Source organism: Lissotriton helveticus, chromosome 5_1 (genome assembly GCF_964261635.1).
Source record: "Lissotriton helveticus chromosome 5_1, aLisHel1.1, whole genome shotgun sequence".
Taxonomy (NCBI): Eukaryota; Metazoa; Chordata; class Amphibia; order Caudata; family Salamandridae; genus Lissotriton; species Lissotriton helveticus.
Genome location: NC_136065.1, coordinates 752,497,355 through 752,518,229, shown reverse-complemented (window position 1 = coordinate 752,518,229; position 20,875 = coordinate 752,497,355). Strand labels below are relative to the sequence as shown.

General features: G+C 48.1%; 1 protein-coding gene across 3 annotated transcripts in view; it reads left to right on the top strand.

The window, feature by feature from the left end:
- Positions 1-20,875, top strand: part of ZSWIM8 (zinc finger SWIM-type containing 8) — a 2,353,271-nt gene that overhangs the window by 1,920,477 nt on the left and 411,919 nt on the right. For all 3 annotated transcript variants that reach the window (XM_078643224.1, XM_078643226.1, XM_078643225.1), the window contains one exon: positions 20,336-20,812. In XM_078643224.1, the coding sequence (XP_078499350.1) occupies positions 20,336-20,812 (477 nt within the window). The remainder of the gene's footprint in view (positions 1-20,335; positions 20,813-20,875) is intronic.

Below are 20,875 nucleotides of genomic sequence, written 5' to 3'. Positions count from 1 at the left end.
TTGGTCTTCAGGGCATTTATTTCAAGACCATGCTCTCCACAGAATGCCTCAAAGCCCTCGAGGATACGCTGAACCCCCATTGGGGATTTCGACAGCAGGAGGGTGTCGTCCGCAAACATGATTGCGGGCACCCTCCTGCCGCCGAGCCTTGGTGCATCTGTGTTGGGGACATTGTTTAGGTAATCGATTACCCCGTTGATAAAGAGGCAGAACAGGGTCGGTGCAAGAACACAACCCTGCCTTACACCTCTGCCAACGGTAAATCTTTGTGAGAGGCTGCCCAACCTCCCGCACCTAACCTGTGCATAATTGTGTGTATGTAGGCGAACAATGATGTCTAGAAGAGCAGGGGGAAGCCAAGTTTGGCAAGTACCGTCCAAAGTTTACTCCGCGGAACCAAATCGAAGGCTGCGCGGAGATCAACAAAGACGGTATACAACGTACCCCCCTCCACCCGCACCGTCTTCCAAAACAAAAGGACCAAACGAAAAATTTGCTCCATAGTTGACACCTTGCTCCTAAACCCTGCCTGGAACGTGCTTAAAACTGAATGGTCCATCATCCATTCCTGCAGGCGGTCAAGTATCAGCCTCGCGAAAGTTTTTTGTGAAACATCAATGAGGCTGATGGGCCTGTAGTTGGCTGGGAGCAGAGGAGAGCCCTTCTTGAAGATAGGTACAATCTCTGCTCCCAGCCAAGTATTAGGGACCGCCATTCCCCCAAGGATTGCATTAAAAACTTCTAACAGATACGGAGCCCAGACTCTAGGTTGGTGCTTAAATAGGTCTCCCGGGATTTTATCTAACCCGGGGGCCTTACCGGAGGGCAATTTAGATATTGCATTAAAAACCTCCCCCAGTGAAAATTGCAATGTCTCAACGCCCTCCACATTTTCAGAGTGCGCGGTTAACCCATCAGAAAGTAGAAGGTGTTCAGACGTCAACTCGTCTTGGAGCTTTGGCGGGTCAAGGCTAACCTCTTCATAGAGGCTACGGAAATGGTCCTCCCAAACCGAAGCCGCTATATTGGCCTCCACAGCCTGAGTCGGCTCGGCAGACCCTGCAGTCCTGTAGTAACACTAGCGCCGGGCACTGTCGTTTTATTGCCTGTAGGACCACTCCCCTCTTTATTTTGTCACCCAGCCCTCTAACATTCCAATTGAGCATACGGAGGGGGGGGACCGACGTGTGGTGAGTCGCGCCATCAGGCGCCGTGGACTGGGATTGTTGAGTCATCATGAGGCGGCAGTTACTCGCCCCGTCTCTCTGTCAATAGCGGTGCACCGCAACCACCGTCACCAATGGGTCTGCGTGTGTAGTGTGTGATAAAGTGTGTCAAAACGTGTGAATCTTGAACCAAAACTAATAAACTTCCCCTTCCCTTCCCCCTCCCTGCCTCCCTGCTCCACGGACATAACACCGCCCGCATCCCCAACTTCGCAGCGTGCTTAACCCCATCCCAAACCATCTTACTTGCTTGTGGGGGTAAAGAGTCCCGGAGCCGCATTGGCCCAATCCACCTTACTCAGCGTCACCCAACCATGAGTCCAGGGGGCACGTCATCCGGCTGCCGCGAAGCTCCCTGTCCACTGTGCAAGGTTGCGGATAGTTAGGAGTCCGGCAGTTGCCCACCATCCTCTGATCCTGTCTCAGAAGTCCTGTCTTGCGGTGCCGTTCCCTCTGAATGCATCTCCGCTCGTGATCCGGTGTGTTGATTCCGATGTTCCCTGTTGGATCGGCGAGGCCTCCCCACCTGTCTCCAGCCGTCGAGCCAGTCTTGTGCCATCTCGGGTGTGTCGAAGAACCACGTCCTCACGTCTGCAACGACTCGCAGCTTTGCAGGGAACAGCATTGAGTAGGGTAGCTACTCCGCTCTCAGAGATTTTTTGACCTCGAAGAAGGTTTTCCGGCGCCTGGCCACTTCCGCCGTATAGTCTGGAAAGAAGGCCAGTGTAGAGTTTTGGAGTTTGATGGGCGGCGCGACTCTCGCCGCTTGCAATATAGCATTCCTGTCCCTAAAGTTGAATAACCGGGCTAGGACCGGTCTCGGTGCGGCGCCTGGCTTCGGTGCGCTGCCGGGCACTCGGTGTGTCCTTTCTATCGAGAAGTATTGGGACAGGCCTTTGGGCTGCAATTTAGTTTTTATGAGATCCTCGACGTACAGATCCATCGCTCTTTTGTTTCTGGAATACCTAGGATTCGCACATTGTTCCATCGGGAGCGCCCTTCCTGGTCATCCAGCTTTGCTTGTAGTTGTTTGGTCACCGTCTCCATGCACTCCTTTGCTTGCTGCAGTTCTGAGGTGTCTGCAACCAGTGACTTCGTAACCACTTCCACCTGCGCCACCCACTCTGACATTTTGTGTCAGTCAGCAGGCAGTAGATTGACATCAGTGGAGATAGTCCCTACCGTTGTTTGAACACTGGAGAGGGTTTTCATAATGTCCTCCAGTGTCACCTTTTTGCTCCCATCCGCTTCTGGACCCTTGCCCGTGGATGTGCGGCCTTCAGTGTGCGGCTGGTTATGTTTCTCGTAGGCATATTTATCGAGTTTGGCTTGCGCCAACATATTCCTTGATCCTCTGCCTGACATGATGTTCGGCATTACCTGCCTGTGGTTATGAATGTGGGGCTCTGCCGCAATGGTATCAGTGAAGGCATGTCGCACTTCGATTCTTGGCGTGTAGCGCTGCTGGCGGCAACCTAATACGTATGAGAAGGCACTCCGTCCTATGTTCGCCGTGTCTGGTACTCCGTATCGTGGGGTGCTGCAGTTTGTCAGAGACCAGGCGTTACGATGAGTTCCCACAAATCGGGAGTTTTACTTGTTAACGAGAAGGCGGTGCCTGAGTCCCCACTATGCCCGCTCATCAATCAATCTGCCCGTGACGCGGGGCGTCTGTACAAGTCGCACGTTGCCACACTCCAACACCCCTTCGACTGTCCCAAAGCTGCCGTGCTTCCGAGCTCCTCAGTTCATGCACGTGGTCTGCTGGGGTAGCAGCGCCTTGTCCACCTGGACAATGTGCGTGGGGGCCTCCAACTGTGCTCTGTCCGTGCTTCCTCGGACGTAATCTGGCCGTAGTACCCTTGAGCAATATTTCCCAATATTCTGACCGCACCTCCGATAAATATGCAATTGGGGGGCGCCGATATCGCGCTCCAACACGGGCCTGCTACTTCAGGGCCTCCGGGCAATGTCTTGTATACCTCCTCCTGCCTCTTATTTATGCCAGGGGGCCGTTAATATGGGCAACGACGGCCCGGGGTGTACGATGCGTCAATGCAGCCCTCCCACAGCGTGTCTGTCGTGTCTTTTTCCTGTTGTGTCTTGGCTGTAGCGTTAATGCTTTATCACTCCCCACCGAGGTGCTTTGTGCAGCTAAAGTTCCCGCAATGGTGTAAGCATTCCTTTTGCTCGGCAATTGGCGCTGCTGCCAGGATGAATGCGCCTCCTCAGCCGCCTTCCTACCCCCGCTTAAACGCCGAGCTCATCACCGTTTATGGCGTCGTTATGGCGGGTGGCCAGCATGCTGTTGTCGTCGGGTGTCCCAGTCTCCCCCTCAGCGGTGCCTCAGAAGCGCGGCAGTCTTCTCCCCGTCTTAGATGGTATCCCACTTCCGTCCGGCCCCTGGGTCTCGGCAGTCTCGTTCGGCCGCCGGGGGGGGGGGGTTCCGGGTCCGTAGTAGGTTGCTCTGCCTCGCCGTCTGTGGGGTTACTCGTGCGCCCGCTATAATCCTCGCAGCTCATGCAGGAAGAACGCGGGGATCCTCTCCAGTGTTGCGCTAGTTACTCTTCAAAGTGGGCGGTGTGCCTCCCCTCCGCCGGTGGACCGGTCCGCTGCAGTCGCTTGCAGCCGTCCAGCCCTCACTTCCGCCCGGCTTCTCCACAACTCCAGTCCGGTGCAGCTTCTACGATGGTAGGCCCTGTGTTCGCACTCCACTACCGGACCAGTTCCATACGTCGGATTTTGACCGGGTCAGATCATTCGGTGCCGGCTGTCCCCAGGTCTCGGGATCTGCCTCTTCAGGTAGTTACATCACGGATTGGTGTGTCGGATGAACAAAATGAGCCTCACTGCTCCGGGAGCTCTTCTGCTACGCAGCCGCCATGCTAGGCTGCTAGCCACGCCCCCCCCCCCCCCCCCCTGTATGTAGATTTAAAGCAGGTTCTCAAGTCCAAACCAGCATTGCTACCTCCCCAGAGGAATTGACCCAGTATTGCATTTATGTGTTGAAACCACTTGGTTGGTATCAGAAAGGGATAATTCTGTATCTGATAAAGACGGGGGAGAGAAATCATCTTGAAAATATCAGATCTTTAGAATAAGGATAGAGGCAAATGCAACCAAGACCATACCTCTTCTTTACTTGCATCCACAATAGAGCAAGATTCCTTTCCCACGGTGTGGGCTGGGAGGCCAACATAAACACAGCCAAGTATTTAAATCTCATTGTGGCTACTGTCGCATCTTTTGACCATGCGCCAAGTTCACTCCCTCCCTCCAGGGGCCATAAGATCGACTTGCGGACATTCATGAATAGGTCGGAAGTCTTGTCAAATAACTGCATTATTTGGAGTAGTCTCGGTCCTGTCCTATTAGTGTCAGCCAGATGAACTAGACAGGATCAAGGCGATGCTTAAGTGAGTCCACCTCCCGCTCTTCCCAACTGCTGCTTGCTGTTAAAGAAAAGGAATGGGACAGCTGGGAGGGAGTTCTGAAAAACACAACAAAGTCATTGTTGAAGTCCCTAATATTACCATATAAGAACTTTCCTAGTATCCAGACTTGTGATTAATGCCACTTTATCTGAAAAGAAAATGAGTTCAGCTGACCCTTTTCTAGGAACCTTTAATGGGATGGATTGTTCCCTTGATTCTTAATTGCTGAAAGGGCACAGGAAATGTCCTTTACTCTCCCTTTTCCTGTTTAGCGACAAAAGGCAGGTGATCTGACAAATATTATTCTTTATTCCTGTATGCTAATAGTGGAGTTCACACACTCACTCCGTATTAATGTTATTTACACAGTCTACAGGATTGTTCAATCTTTGATTAAAGGGAAGTTTCCTCATTCCGTACTAATCCTGTAGTGTAGTTCCTATAATCCCAATAGGCTCTGCGCATTGGTATAATATATACTATAGAATTGACGTAGGACTTAGTTCGACTAGGTCTCTATCGAATTTATTAAACTTAATTGTGAGTGCCAGCTATCTCAGAGGTTACTAGAAACTTTCTTGAATGAACAAGAAGGGATTAGTTTCTGACAACCGCATAAACATGACAACTTTGTTTCCCCAAGATAAAATTTATCTACAGAGTCGTGGAAACAATAGATAGATATTTTACTCAGTCAATTGTGCATGCTTAGTTTCATCAGAGGTGCAGAGAAATAGAGAGACCGGCGTTTTCAATAAAAGGTATTTATTGAACAGTCTTCTTTCTCATGCAGAAGAAATGAACCGCTACAATCGTAATACTGGCTGTAAAGTATAATGCGTACAGCAAGAAGAGTATTCTAAAATAATACTGTAAAAGCATAGTATGGTTTCTAAGCCATAAAATACATACATGAATAAATAAAGACTAAAAGTACTCAACTGGTGCTTCTAAAATACGCCTACCCCGATGTACCTAACCTACGTCTAGTACGAGGGAAGAAGTAAGTGTGGTATAGCATAAGTTTAGTATTCTTTTGCCAAGAACCTATCCAAGATTTCTCTTAGGATCTAATCAGCTCCGTACCTTGGTTTAGAATGAAGGAGGTCTAGTATCTCTCTGTCTCAGGACTCGATTTCCCAACATCCCACAAGGGGAGCTTGGAATCACTGGAGCTGGATTTCTCGACAAGAGAAAAGACAGCGTCTCTCTCAGTGCGTCTGCTGTATGGTCGGCTTCCTTCGGCACTTGCTGTAGCGAGCTGCGTCGGGCAAGTAGATAGTCGAACTGCTCCAAACCACCGTCTGTTTGCTAGGGCAAGTGTAGGCATATTTATACCTTAAAGGTGCCGAGTTTGAGGCAAGGTTGGACATAATAACGTCATCAAAGAGACTCAGTTCTTTGAAAACTCCATGAGTTCTTGGATAAATCAATATTCAAGCAAGGAGAAGTCCCTAACTGAAGTCGATTATTCCAAGAAATCGTTGTGGCTTTTCGGAACTCGTGGAAGTAGCCATGCCATATTTGGACTGCACGGGCCATGTCTAAATATGGTTATGATTTCTACCTATATAAGGGCATGAATCGGGAAAATTACACTAGGGTCCTAAAACGCTATACAACACCCACTCCACTTTATTATGTTCGACATTACTAAATTTCAAGCACTACAACATATCTAAAGCATGTATTTACAATCCCACCCCAAAATACATAAAATGCATTTGAAAATGGTTGTACACAGAAAATGAGTATTTGCATAGTATGCAGTAAAAGGAATTGATATCATTGTAAGCATTTAATATTATATTAGTAATGCTAACCGAATGAATCATGAAAAGAACATTTATGAAATGGCTCTTAGTTACAGAAGAAAAAGTCGAGACCATCCCATAGCAGAATATATATAAACTGTTTTGGTTTGTAGATATGGTCAATATTGTTTCTAGGAAGTATTCAAAGAATTCTTGTTCTCTAAGAATAGTTCTACTTTAAGCAGATTTACTTTGTGCCAAAAAAAAGGTCAATTTTGGAGAAAAAAAAATCAAATCGTAGAAAAATAGAGTTCCAAAGGTAGAAGTTTTGTTTTGAAAAAGCGAAGGTCGAATTCAGTGTTCAAGAACGCTGTGTTCTACTTTCAAAAGTTATTCTCGGTGTCAGGAGAAAACATTAAATCTTCTAGGCTGGCAAAGAAGTAGTCTGCCACAGTAGTTGAACGTTGAACCACTTCATTAAGTAGATCAATCGTACACAGATGAGAAGCATCGCCGTCAGCGTCAGTCGCATTAGGATTGGTAGCCATTGGGGACAACACAATGCATGAGCCGTTACCGAACCAAGCAATGCGTCAACATCCGTTGGCAGTGCTGATGGAAGTGTTAGACAGATATCCAACACGCATTCCTCTCCACAAAGCAGGCATCGTAGAACAGGTAAGATGCAATCTTGCAAGATTGGTCTGAATGATAGGAACCACGTGGTATTCAGATCTCTCAAACGAGCCAAGCCAAGAATCTGTGTTATGCGCTCACGATACTGCCTTGCCAGAAGAGTGTTCTCCATGGTAATCTGGGTATCACTGGTGACTGGACTTGCCATAACGGAGCAGAAGAAACAAAAATAGTATCCCTGCTACGAATCCCAAGACGAGAAGCAGGCTGCCGAACACAGAGTGCACAAAGTTTGGAAAAATGCCTAGGACTGCTTCAAAAGGTGCTAACAGTCCCGAAAAAAATCGTCTTAAATACATGTACAATACCACTGGTATCAGACATGTTTAAGATACGACCTAACATTTCGGCGAAATGTATGGGGCCGTTTGTTGATAATAGGGCATGTATCTCCGCAGAGGACCTTACAACTTTCAGATTGTACGTCTCTCTGGACGAGGTCAGTGGCACAGTTTTTTGTAAAAGAATGGCTTTCATTCTGCTTAAAGTATCAATTCTAATAGAAGAGATGTTCATTGAAGGCCATAACGGCAACTCCCCATCTGTCTTACTTTTAGGAAACCATACTTGCATACAACAAGTGATCCTGGCTGACACACTAACGAGATAGGCTATCCCTGGCATCATTCCACAACAGCTGGGATCATTCAACATTATGTAGCTCCCATTGGAAAGCTGCCTAAAAATTGGATCTATCACTGCTGTCGGGGAACCCTGCAGGTGGCAGGATAAGTTATTTGAAGAACCGTTGCAAGCTCCATGTAAATTAATACCCTGACAAAAAAGAGTTCCGCTTAGTGCTTTGTTGCAATTTTTACCACTAAGAAACACCTCCTTTCCCCCACTCCAACATTTGTGTGTGTATGGTAAATCCCAGGTCGACTTAATGTATTCTTTACCCAACCTTTCAAACAGGCCTGCTGGTATGTGTTTTAAGCAATACTGAAACTGGAAAATCGTCACTGGTATCGTGATGGTGCCATGTATTTGTCCATTCCAATGCTGGTTTCTCAGAAATAGTTATTGGTAATCTTTCCAGTTTTTCTATGCTCAGCACCGTATAGTCTGCTCCCCTCTGTGCCAAAGAGATTTGTTTATCTGTAAGTTTAAATCCAATAAACAATGACGTGGTGTTGATTAAACGCCAAGACACATAGCCTGAACGAAGATTTTGTAACGTCCAGCCTAGCAGCATTATAGAACGCAGTTGAGACTGTCCATGTTGTAACATGAGCAAGTCCTGTTCCATTATGTCTATGGCAGAGGATACAATGCTGTCCAAAGAATAAATTTTGGACGACAGAGTTGTTAACCCATTGTCAACTACAGAGAGAGCTTTCTCGAAATTAATACGATCAATTTCTCGTATACGTTCTGCAGTTTCCATTTGCGTGACTTTCCAGGCTTCATTATATGCAGCGTAAATACCTGCATATATATGAAACATTTATGACATGGTTTGCGAGGTCCTAGTAAGAAGTCTCTCAAATCAACGTCATCTTTAAGTAAAGTTAAGTGTTGTTTTATATCTAGGAGTGCAGATTTTTGTGGCCACTCAAGGCAGTTTTCCTACACTGTAAGTTGTTATTATCCCTGGATGTTGTCTCTGGACATATCTTGGATCTGGCCTAGTTACTGTAAACCCTTGTGTCTTGATCAGGAATCTATCTTGACAGTTATTCGTGTCTGTGGGCCAGATTAACCATTTTTTCCATTCAGGATGAGTTCTGTTCTGTTGTAAAATGCAGTTTACGTCTACCTCCTCATCTGTAGTTCCATTACTATCAGGTGTGGGTTTAGGTATGGACGGTTTGTTTAAATCTTTTATCTTAGCAAGGCCAAGACAAGATATCTGCTGAACAGTTTCATTTAAAAACATTATTTGTTCTGGGGTGATGCAGGCTCTGAATAAGGCTTCTAAACCTTGCACCTGCCAGTCTTTTGTGCCCCATACAGTTTTTGTTTCAATGTTGTCGTTCCAAAAGTTGAAACCTAATGTGGACAATTGAGCATAAAAGGCCGCAGAATAAATTTGCTTTGTATTAGTCATCATACTTTTCATTCCTGTCTTATTAACATTTCTAAAGTAAAATGTTTCTGGATTTGTGGTATTGAAACCTGAAAAGTATGGACATTTTCCATAAAATGTTTTTGAGCTACCATTTGATGGTGTTGGACAATGTTACCATTGATTATAAGTAAAACATTTCTAGGGTTTGCGGATTTGTGCAAATAATGACAACCATAATGATTAAAACAATACATTTGTTCATAATCTGATGAACCTTTTAAGTATTCATGTTTCGTAACTTTTGCTGACATTTCTAAGTCTGCCATCATGTTATTAACAGTCTCAAAGTCCCAATCAGCAAAAAATGCACTGGGTGAAATGTATGTCATGTATGCGCAGCTTTTCTGCCCATGCGCCGGTTCAGATCCGTCTCAGCCCTCCTCATTCCCCTCAACGGGCATTTACCTGGCATCTTCCCCCCAACGCCCTCCGGGACACTGCCTTTTGTAAGGACATCCACACAGCTATAGCTAACTATTTTGATTTAAACACGGGATCCGTGGACTCTGCTTCGACATTATGGGAAGGGTTTAAGGCTGTCATTCGGGGCAAATGCATTTCCAAACAGGCTGGTGTCCTCTGTTATATCCGTACTACTCTGGCTAAGCTCGAGGCGGAAATTAAAGATCTGGATGCCGCCCAGGCGGCATACCCCAGTCTTGAGACGCTGGCGTTACTACGTAAAAAACACACTGAATTCTCTGAAGAAGCTGACCACGCACTGTCCTTCTTGGGCAGGGAGGGTCGAGCTCGTCGTTTCAGTGAGGGGGACCGCCCGGGGCGCACTCTTGCCAATCTTCTCCACCCACCGCGAGCTGCTTCTTATATAGCGTCCCTTGGTGACGGTGGGTCGTGTAAGACTATCACCCCGGAGGAAATTAAGTCCTGCTTTCCGGACTTTTACGCTCAGAAAAGAAAAAAAAAATCTATAAAAAAAACAAAACAATATGGGGTATCGGGACCCCTGATATCCAATCATACCATGCAGCCTCCCACCTTTTAGTCTTAAATGACTGGTGGTATGGTATTAGCAATGATCCGGCATATTGGATTGAGAAATGGCTGATGGGGGACATGTTGCCACACCGATTGCTATACATGCTGAGAGAGCAACGCAAGCTACCACCTGCTACTCGAGTAGTTTTTGGTGTGTGGACCTACTCGCTGCGTCGGGTGAGATGGCTGCGGCGATTGACGGGGGAGACCCACCTCTGGTAGAGTGGCCTTATGCTGCAGGTAACCGCGCTGTTAGGTTTTAAATAATGCTACGCTATAGGTATATCTACCCTGGGAGACGTTATGCATGGTACCACGTTGAAATTGTTTCAAGATCTTAGTCAAGAATATGATATGCCACATACTCAACTTCACAAATACTTACAGCTGAGATATGCCTTAGCCCCATATACTGCTCACCTGGACTCCCTTCCTGAATTTAACCCTGTTGAGACTAAAGTGTTTATGGGGGACTTGGGGGAACATAAAACCGCAAAGATCAACCAAACGCTTGTGACAAATATCACCACGACACTTGATCTCCTTCGTGAGAAATGGCAGACAGACTTGGGTTCCCTGGACAGTGACGACTGGAGAGAAGCCCTGGAGTCCCCGAGATACGCAGCACTTGCATCTCGTCTTAGGCTTATTCAATTCAAGTATTTACACCGCACTTATTTCACTAGATACCGGCTTTTGAGAGTTGGACTAATCGACTTCCCCAGGTGCCTAAGATGTGACGGCGCTGAGGGTACACCATTGCATACTCTTTGGAGCTGTGATTAGCTGGGTCGGTTCTGGAGGGGGGTTCTTCGAAATTTATCTGAGGTGTGGGGCTGGGTTATATCTCATTTGCCTAGGTTGGTTCTCCTGCATATTACAGACGAAATTGGGGGCAACATCTATAAAAGGCATTTATTGTTCTTGGGTCTTACCCTGGCCAAGAGGGATATTGTGAAGGTGTGGAAGGATCCGTCTCCACCCAAATTGGGTGCCTGGAGGGCGGGTCTCGACTGGTATATGGGGCAGCAACAGCCCATCTTTAAGGCACGAGGGTGCCCTCCGAAACATTTGGAAACATGGAAAAGATGGGCGGACTATAGGGGCCTTGTATTGGAACCACCTTCGTCACACCCAGCCGAAATCGAAAATATAGAGAGATGCAACAAAGGGCAGTAAGGATGTACAGTTAGATATGATGTGGGTGGAAGGGCTGGAGGGGCTTGACCGGGATATTGTTTTAAAGTATACGACATAGGGTTTTGAAATGTTTAGGGTTGTCGTTTACGGGCCCGAATGGTTCAATTTTTTTTTATTACAAGTATATAATAGTCACCTGCTCAATATTCAATATATGGGTACTTGTATACTATACTGATTTTATAATGTCTACAATTACTATATGTGCTAACTGAATAAAAAGAGTTTTAGAAAATAAAAATCTACTGAGCGTGCTCCTGAGGGTGGGATCCACCATTGGGGGTATCCAGCGATTACCTGCGAACGGGAGCTCAGGCGAGTACAGGAGCTCCACTTCCAAGAACAGCTGCAATTTACGCCATGTCCTGCAGGTAGTGGAGAGGGGTTGAATATCCCTAGGGTCCAGAGGGAAGCCAATGGGGAGAACAACATTTAGGGGCTTGAAGCCCGCTAGATGTCTGTTGGTCCAGCTGTACGGGATTCTGGAATCCTAGTGGTACCAATGGTATGCATACTGATACTGGGCTAGTAGGTAGGAAAATGAAAATGGGACTTACGCCAATGCCTCTCACACATAAGGGAGAGTAATAATAATAATCCACATTTGTAAAGCGCACAATCACCCGTAAGGGTCTCTAGGCGCTGGGGGCCGTCGGGAAGATTAAGCAAGCTATTGCCCAGAGTCACATGGTGCTGGGCTAACCTGCCGCCGGAGCCGGGGATCGAACCCTGATCCCCAGATTCCAGCGTCAGTCGCCCTGGCCGCGGCGCCACACCTCTCCCCCAGTCAGTGCATGCCAACCAACACGTGCCCTGTGACCGGCCCAGACAAATCTCAACAGCAGTCCTCTGAAAGTGGCAAAGAAAGCATTGGAAAGAGGGATGGGTATGTTAAGAAACAGATAAAGAAATCTAAGCACTGCAACCATTTTAATTATCACACTGCTTCCCGCGATTGACAACCGCAGGTTTATCCAGTGTTTTAATTGCAATACAAATTTGTCTATAGCGGGCCGTAGTTAAGGCGAAGAACTTGCTCCTTATCGCAGTGGACATGGATACCAAGATATTTAACCATGTCGGTACACCAACGCAGTGGACAGTCTCTGTTGGAACTGGTGGGCAGCCTCAGACAGTGGAAACAGTTTGGACTTATTCCAGTTGATCTGAAGCTCCAAGAATAGCCCACATTTCTGAATCTGCCGCAACACAGGACTTAGATTGGAGGCAGGGTGTCGAAGGAAAAACAGGATGTCATCCGCACAGAGGAACAGCAGCGGGCCGATGTTAAACTGTAACCAGTGCCAGATGTGCTCCTCCTGCAGGTGCCGTACTAGCGGGTCAATCGCCAATATAAAGAGGAGTGGGAAGAGTGGGCATCCTTGTCTCGTGGCCCTTGCTAGCTTGAATGGAGCAGTTAGCCAGCCATTGGCACGGATGCGGGCCGTTTAGCAAATGTAGAGAAGCTGAATCAGAGATAGAAAGATGTGTGGGAGACAGAGTTCTGCAGCATCGCCATAGAAAAGGCCACTAAAGGGAGTCAAAGGCCTTTTCCGTGTCAAGCAGGGCCACAGCCGCCGGCATCCCAGGAGCAATTCTCTTGACCACAAAGAACAACATGCGCAAGTTTATTCAAGTACAGCTGTGGGGAACAAACCCCGATTGGAGTGGGCGATGATGGTTTCTAGAAGAAACGCTAATCTACCCACCGGAACTTTCACTAGTATTTTAGCATCAAAGTTCAGTAAGGAGAACGGTCTATAAAACTGGCACTATTGTGGCTCCTTGCTAGGGTTTAATATCAGATCACAATTGCCTCACCTAGCGTGGGGGGGGGAGTTCTCTCTTTTCCAAGGACTCAGCATAAAGGTCTAGCAGCAGTGGAGCACGCAAATGTTTGTAAGTCTTATAGAATGCACCTGTAAGGCCGTCAGAGCCAAGGGTCTTTGACCCATCCATTGAGTCTCTCCATACTATCTTCTCCTCCCAGATTGGCTCGCTGAGGAAGGGCTGCTGCTGCTGCGGGGAGGACAGCCAGCCCATGGCGACCTCAGACAGTCTGCCGGACAGCCACCCACCTCATCATATCTAGAGGCATAAAGTTGAGTATAATAGCGCAGCAATTCCTCCAGGATCTCCCCTCCATCCGTTGTCCATGTGGCATCCCCGAGAACAAGTTCCGATATGTAGTCACTTCCCTGTTTTGGGCGAAGCTGTTTCGCCAGGGTACGGCCTGGACGCTCGCCCTACTGTATTGGTTGGCTCACGCATACTTCCCTAGAATTTGCACCTCACAGTCCACAAGGTCTTGTAATTCCTCCATTGCCTCTGCTCGGAGCTGCATTCCCTCATCCATCGAACTAGTGCACAAAACATATTGGTGTACACCTTGAGAGGCGGGTGACATACCAACAGCCGGTTCCTGTTGCAGACATACATAACTGATAATAAAACGGGATAGAAGACATTAATGAGGGATCATAGCAAAGTCGCTGCTCTAGCATCACAGCAGGGCCCTGAAGTTGAGTAAGGGCGTGATGTTGGGACGTAGCATCGCCCCAGAGGTGAGCCTAGGCCCCCACGATCTATGAGTGTGCTCCACTAGCAAAGCAGTAGAAAGGCTTCATGCCCGAACAGCAGAATTTCAACGAATCGGTCCATTTTCCAAGTGGCTGTGGATTGCGCAATCCCACTTATGCGGAGGTTGTTGCGGCGTGACTGGACTTTGAGATCTTTGTTCTTCAGAACTGCGGTCTTGAGTTGACGCTCAAGCTTCTCAAGGCGCTTTGACACGGTTGCCACTCCATCCGCCAACACCAAAACACATTCCTCAGCCCCCTCGATCCGGGATGCTGATGGTCGAGGTGCTCAGCCACTCCATCGAGTCTGCCTGATAGGGCATCGAATCGGGAATCTATGGCCCTAAACCCCACTCAGATCTTGAACATCAGGGCCACCACAGTAGCGGGCTGTGTGCAAGGAACCTCCCAAGGCTCCCTCCCTCTTGCCATTCACTCCTTCTCGTCCCCCAGTGTGCTCAAACTGCAGCTTGTGCTGTTTTGGGTCAGCACGGCCCAGTCACACAGCAGTCACCAGTGTCTTTAACCTGCAGCGGGTGGACGATATCACGAAGAGTGTGCACTATGAAATGAAATGAAATGAAAAAGAAATTTAATAAAGCGCACTGCGGCCAAGCGGCTTCCTGGCGCTGAGACCAAACTAGACTCAACTGAGGAAACCAAAGGAGCTAACAGGGGAATGCCTGGGAGAAAAGAAATGTTTTCAAAGCTTTGCGAAAGTGAGCATAGGTGGGAAAAGAATGGATAGAGAGAGGGAGGGTGTTCCAAAACCGAGGGGCCAGAACCGAAAAGCGTGTGCCCCCCGTTCTGGATTTACGAAAGCGGGGGACATGTAGGAGGGAGAGAGAAGAGGAACGAAGAGTGCGGGTGGGGGTGTAAGGAGTAATCAAAGAGCTAATGAAGAAGGGGGCTGAGTCAGTGTAGGCCCGAACAGTCAGACAGGCCAATTTAAAAAATGATCTGAGGTGCACGGGGAGCCAATGGAGGGACTTAAGTGCAGGCGTGATATGAGATGATTTGGGGAGGCGGAGGATGAGACGGGCAGCCTGGTTTTGAATGGCCTGTAGGCGTCGGGTTTCATAAGCAGGAATGCCTACATACAGACCATTCCCATAGTCAAGGCGAGAGGTGATAAGGGCCAGAACTATGGATTTAAGGGCGTCCACTGAAAAATACCGGGAAATCTTCCGGATGAGACGAAGGGACAAAAAACAAGAGGATACAACGGAACTGACTTGGGCGTGCATGGTAAGGTCATGGCTGACCTTGATGCCCAAGGTCTGAACAGAGGGGACCGGAGAAGGGGGGGAGCCGAAGGAGGGGGGCCAGTGGATCGGGGACCACGGGTTGGAGGGACCACCCGTGAGGACAAGCTCCGTTTTATCGGGATTGAGCTTTAAATGATTGGTGCACATCCAATCAGAAATAAAGACTAGAGTGGAGCAGAATTTAGGAAGAGAGATCGAGGGAGAAGAAAGATCAAAGACGAGCTGGAGGTCATCCGCGTAATTATACACAGAGACCCCCAGCTCGCGAAGGGAAATAATGAGAGGATGAATATAAAGGTTAAGAAGAAGAGGGGAAAGGGAAGAGCCTTGAGGGACCCCACAGGTGACTGAGCGGGGGGAGCAGAAAAGCCCGAGAGGTGAACCGCTTGAGACCTGCCCGAAAGGAAGGACGCCAGCCAAGAAAAGGCTACGCCACAAATGCCCGCTGCACTGACACGGTCGAGAAGAGTGGCATGATCGACCGTGTCAAACGCAGCGGACAGGTCGAGGAGAACCAGGGCTTGGGGAAGATTGGTGTCCACTTTCCCCTTGAGTTCGTCCAGGACAGCGATGATAACTGTCTCCGTAGAGTGTCCTGGTCGAAAGCCTGCCTGGTGGGAGGCCAGGAGGTGGTTCTCCTCGACGTAAGAGGACAGGCAAGAAGTGACATGGCTTTCGAGGATCTTTCCCAAGTAGGGGAGAAGGGAAATAGGCCGGAAATTAGAGGGGAGAGAAGAATCTAATCCGGGTTTCTTTAGGATGGGAAGAACCCTTGCGGTTTTAAAAGAAGAAGGAACAGAACCCAAAGTCAAAGAGGCATTAAGAAGAGCAAGAGGAGGAGCGGGGCAACTGGTAAAAAGAGCTTTAAGGATCCGTGCCGGGGCACAGTCCGCTGGCGAGCCGGATTTGACTTTGGAAAGCAGATTGAGAAAGCAATCTGTAGAAATGGGAGAAAAATGATCCATTGACGAGGAGGGCAAAGGAAGGGGACAGGGAACACCGGTATGCTGTGCCAAGGGAATGTTAGCCTTTATATTGGCGATCTTGTCAATAAAGTAATCATTGAGTGAGAGGCAGAGGGTCTGGGTAGGGACAAGACTGGTGCTGGTGCGATCAGAGGTAGCGAGATGATGAACCAAGGAGAAGATTTCTCGAGGTTTATTGGCAGAGAGAGCGACTCTCTCAGTGAAATAGTTAGTTTTAGCCGTCAAGATCGCTTTTTTATAATCAGTAAGAAGGAGTTTATACTTGGCACGAAGGGTGGGGCAGTAGTTACGTCTCCAGTGACGTTCCGAACGCCTAAGACCGAGCTTAAGATCTTTAAGCTCCTTGGTGAACCATTTGTGTGCGTCGTAGGGTCGGACAGATTTAACCTTTTTGAGAGGGGCAACCTGATCGCAGGAAGAGGAAAGCCAGGTGCTAATGGCTTCTGTCTGCGAGTCTAAGGAGAGCCCAGTAAGGTCTGGCACTATGATGAAATAGGCACGCCAGGGGCATGTTCAGGGGCCACCAGAGTCAAGAGGGCCGGCACCAAAGAGCCTCACCCAATCCCCAGGATCCACTCTAGAACAGGCCCAAACAGAGTGACAAGGGCCCCACCAGGCCTGCTAGGACCTGCCTCATGCCAATGTTGCAGGAGGGAGGTGTCGGACCACTTCACCCCAGGGTGGCAACTGTACTGCACTGGTATGGGGTGGCGCGGCTCGCCCAAGGCCTCGGGCCTCCTTCCCTCTACAGCCTGCGGACCAGGCCTAGGAGCGCCAACTCCCAACCCCCTGCTGTGGGCCTGATCACTCCTCAGCGATCACTCTAGGCACCACTGACCGCGGAAGCAAGCCAACAACTGCAGCTGGTGCCCGTAGTGCCAGGCAGCACAGGCCGGCCCTGTCTACTTCTGCGGCCTCATAGCACGGAGGTCGAATGTCTCTCCAGGTTTGCAGTGCTTTAACAACACACAGTCCACTAATGCCTGGCGGCCAACACCCTTGCCCCAGGTATCACAGCATGAAGCCCGCAACGGGACCCAGCGGGCTCGGTCGCCCCGGCCTCAGGCTAGCCCGTGGCCCCATATTGCTGTGGGGCCTCCGAGGCGTGGCTGGGCCTGCCGCCCGGCTCCCACCAGGATCAGGCAAACCATGCCTCGGAACCAGCATCTCCTAGCCAGCCAAGGTCAATACCCCTCCGAGAGGCCGTGGCACTCCCCACCCGGCTGGTGCCGGTGTTGGGTAAATATTATCTCAATAGATCGGGAACTGGTGTGTGGAGCTTCAGTGCTGTGCAGCCATCTTGGTCGCCCACCTGACCACACCCTAACTCATTCAATGTTAGATGTATGGACAAACCTACTAGACACTTTTGTTAGAAGACAAAAGTTGGAAAGCTAACATCACTGTGGAAAGGGCATGTGTTAAAAGAGGTTGGGAAGTTGACTGGATTTCTCCAATGGGATACTGTAGGCACCTCCACAATAGGAGACATAATAGATGCACATGTGGTGAAATCATTTGAAGTCCTACAGCAAGAAAACAATCTGAGACCTACACATAAATATAGTTTCCTGCAAATACTTCATGCTCTACCGACAGAGAAAATAGTTTGGAAGATAGTTCCAGATAGTAGCTTTTTAGAAGATAGAATACGGAGAGAAGAGACGATTACTAAGGTGGTCGCATAAACATAGTGCATCATAATGAATAACAAATCAGACATGCCCAAAAACTTAGGGTAACCTGGGAAGAGACATAGGCCCCATGGAGACATGGACTGAGAGGCGGGTCTAATGCATCATAAATAAGCATTTGCAATGCAATAGGTCTCGCATTTACGTGAGTTTAAGCTATTGGCATTGTAAATGACAATGCCTTTTATTTAAGTTTTGAAAACAAAAATAAAAAGCATGGTTATTTGCAATGTCAATAGCTCAAGCTTGCTTAAATGTGAGACCTATTGCATTGCAAATGCTTGTTAGATTAGTGAGTGGAAAGCTCCCTTTCTGCCTGTGCAGCAAATGAATTAAATATACAAGCGCTGCCGCTGAAGTGAAAGCGGACCGCACTGCAAATAAAAAAAAATAGTGCTTACCGACTTATGAAGGAGACCGTGTGACGGCACAAGTAAAAGATCCAGTCCTCATACGTGGTAACAACAGGCGACAGGACGGTAACAAGGAGAGACTAACAAGCCTCATTATCAATCAAAAGCCAGGATTTACCAAAGACAATGACGCCAGCCAATCAAAAATATGGGTGGAGAGAAGGTGAGTCTTCCACAGCGTACTCTACTACTGCATGCCTCGCAGAGCGAGCGCACTGCCGCAAGGCTCGACCTAAAAAGTACCCATTGAGTTCAAACAGAGATTAATACAGTTAAAAATCCTAAATAGGACGTACTACTGTAGAAGCAGACTGTACTAATTCGGAAGGGCTCCAAACCCACAATGTTTGTGATATAAGATGGGCGAAGGTACATTTATGCACCCTATCTGGTACTGCCCCCTTGTCGATCGCTACTGGACCGCCATCATTGAAGAAACAGAAGCTGTCCTTGATGTGTCATTACTACAATGTCTCAGTTTACGTCTAGGTGGGGATAGGTGAGAAACACTATCTTAAAGTTTACTTTAGCAGCGTCATCATGGAAGGATTGGTTCCCTACTCCCGCCTCAGGGGGTGGGGAATCACTGAAGGTGAATGAGGACGGGGGGGGGGGAGGGGAGAGTTGAGATGTACTCTCACCTTGCAGATACACCGCACGGAAGGGATTATGCACTTTGTAAAATGTCAAGCAAATGGGTTAAATGTTATCTTAATGTGGATGTTTGTTTCGCACTGTAAAAATATATATATTTTTTTTTAAAGTAGCCATTTTTAAAAATGTCTGTTTTGGAAATGACTGCATGACAGTGTTGTAAAGCGCACTGCTATCCAAAGGGGTACTGGCGTTAGGGATAAAAAAGTGGTACAAAAGGGGGTGGTGATGGACGGAGCATCTGAACCAATCAAACACTCTCACCCAGTCAACAGATCTGGGTTTAATCCATCACCGTTCTTTATCCCACTCTGCCACCCCAGTTCAGACATGACCATATGCAAATCAGTCTTACCCTGCGCCTCATGGGAACAGTCCAGCCCGAACTGCCAAGCCATGCCTTCCCTGGACCCGAAACAAGCTTCAGAGGACGGGTTTCTGGCATTTCAGCCGTCTTCAGCCCAGCTTGCTTGAATCCAGTGGCAAAGTGAGCAAGGGACTCACGTCTGAGCATACCCTGCCAACTTATGGCGAACAAAGTGCTACAAAAGGGGGTGGTGATGGACGGAGAATCTGAACCAATCAAACACTCTCACCCAGTCAACAGATCTGGGTTTAATCCATCACCGTTCTTTAGACCACTCTGCCACCCCAGTTCAGACATGACCATGTGCAAATCAGTCTGACCCTGTGCCTCATGGGAACAGTCCAGCCCGAACTGCCAAGCCATGCCTTCCCTGGACCGGAAACAAGCTTCCGAGGACCGGTTTCTGGCATTTCAACCGTCTTCAGCCCGGCTTGCTTGAATCCAGTGGCAAGAACGGTGATGGATTAAACCCAGATCTTTTGACTGGGTGTGAGTGTTTGATTGATTCAGATGCTCCGTCCATCACCACCCCCTTTTGTACCGTTAGGGATAAAAAACACACAAGGCTTCCTGGAACAGGCAAGTTTTGATATGTTTCCTGAAGACGGTAATAGTAGAATATAGACTGGTGGTAAAGAGGGGAGAATTGCAAGTATCGTGTGTCTGGATAAACAAAAGATCGGTACCTAGTCAGATATTTTTGATCAACTGAAAAAACCAATATTTATCTGACCACGAATGCATTGCATTCCATAATATTTATCTAACCACGAATGCATTGCGTTCCAATATTTCTTGACTCCTATAGGCAATAGCTCAAGTGCATGGGATTTAATCAAAATATGGAAGTGAAGTGTTTACATCTCTATCTGTAGCAGAGTAGAAGTCAAGTGCATACCTTCTGCAGTAAACTACGCCTTCGCATGCTTGTATTGTGTTGTATGCTTGTAACTGTTTGATAGGATTTAAAATGTGCGTTTCTATCTACTCCTAACAGGATAACGTGATGTTGGAGAAAGCTTGCATGGCAGTGGAGGAGGCTGCCAAAGGAGGTGGCGTATATCCCGAAGTTTTGTTTGAAGTTGCTCACCAGTGGTATTGGTTATATGAACAGACAGTTGGTGGATCTCCCGCTCAGAGAGAGGGAGCAAATGGCTGCAGCAGCAGTGGTTCTCGGTCCATCTCAGAGGTTGTTAGGGGACTGACGGACAACCGAATATGTCAAGAGACGGCCACCGTCACTGTAGCAGCTGCTGTGACTGCTGCAGCAACTGTAGTGCCAGTTATTTCTGTGGGATCGACAATTTACCAGCAACACACAGCAATGGCCCACGCACATTCTCAGGGACTGCATCCATACACTACCTTACAAGCCCACATCCCCGCTGTCTGTAGCCCCCAATACATCGGACACGCAATACAGCATGTGCCACGACCAGCTGTGTTTCCCGTGGCAGGAACAGCATACTCCCAGGTGAGTCCGTAGATCGCCAGACTTGTGTGTTTTATTTAAATGACTTAGATCTATGCTAGTCAC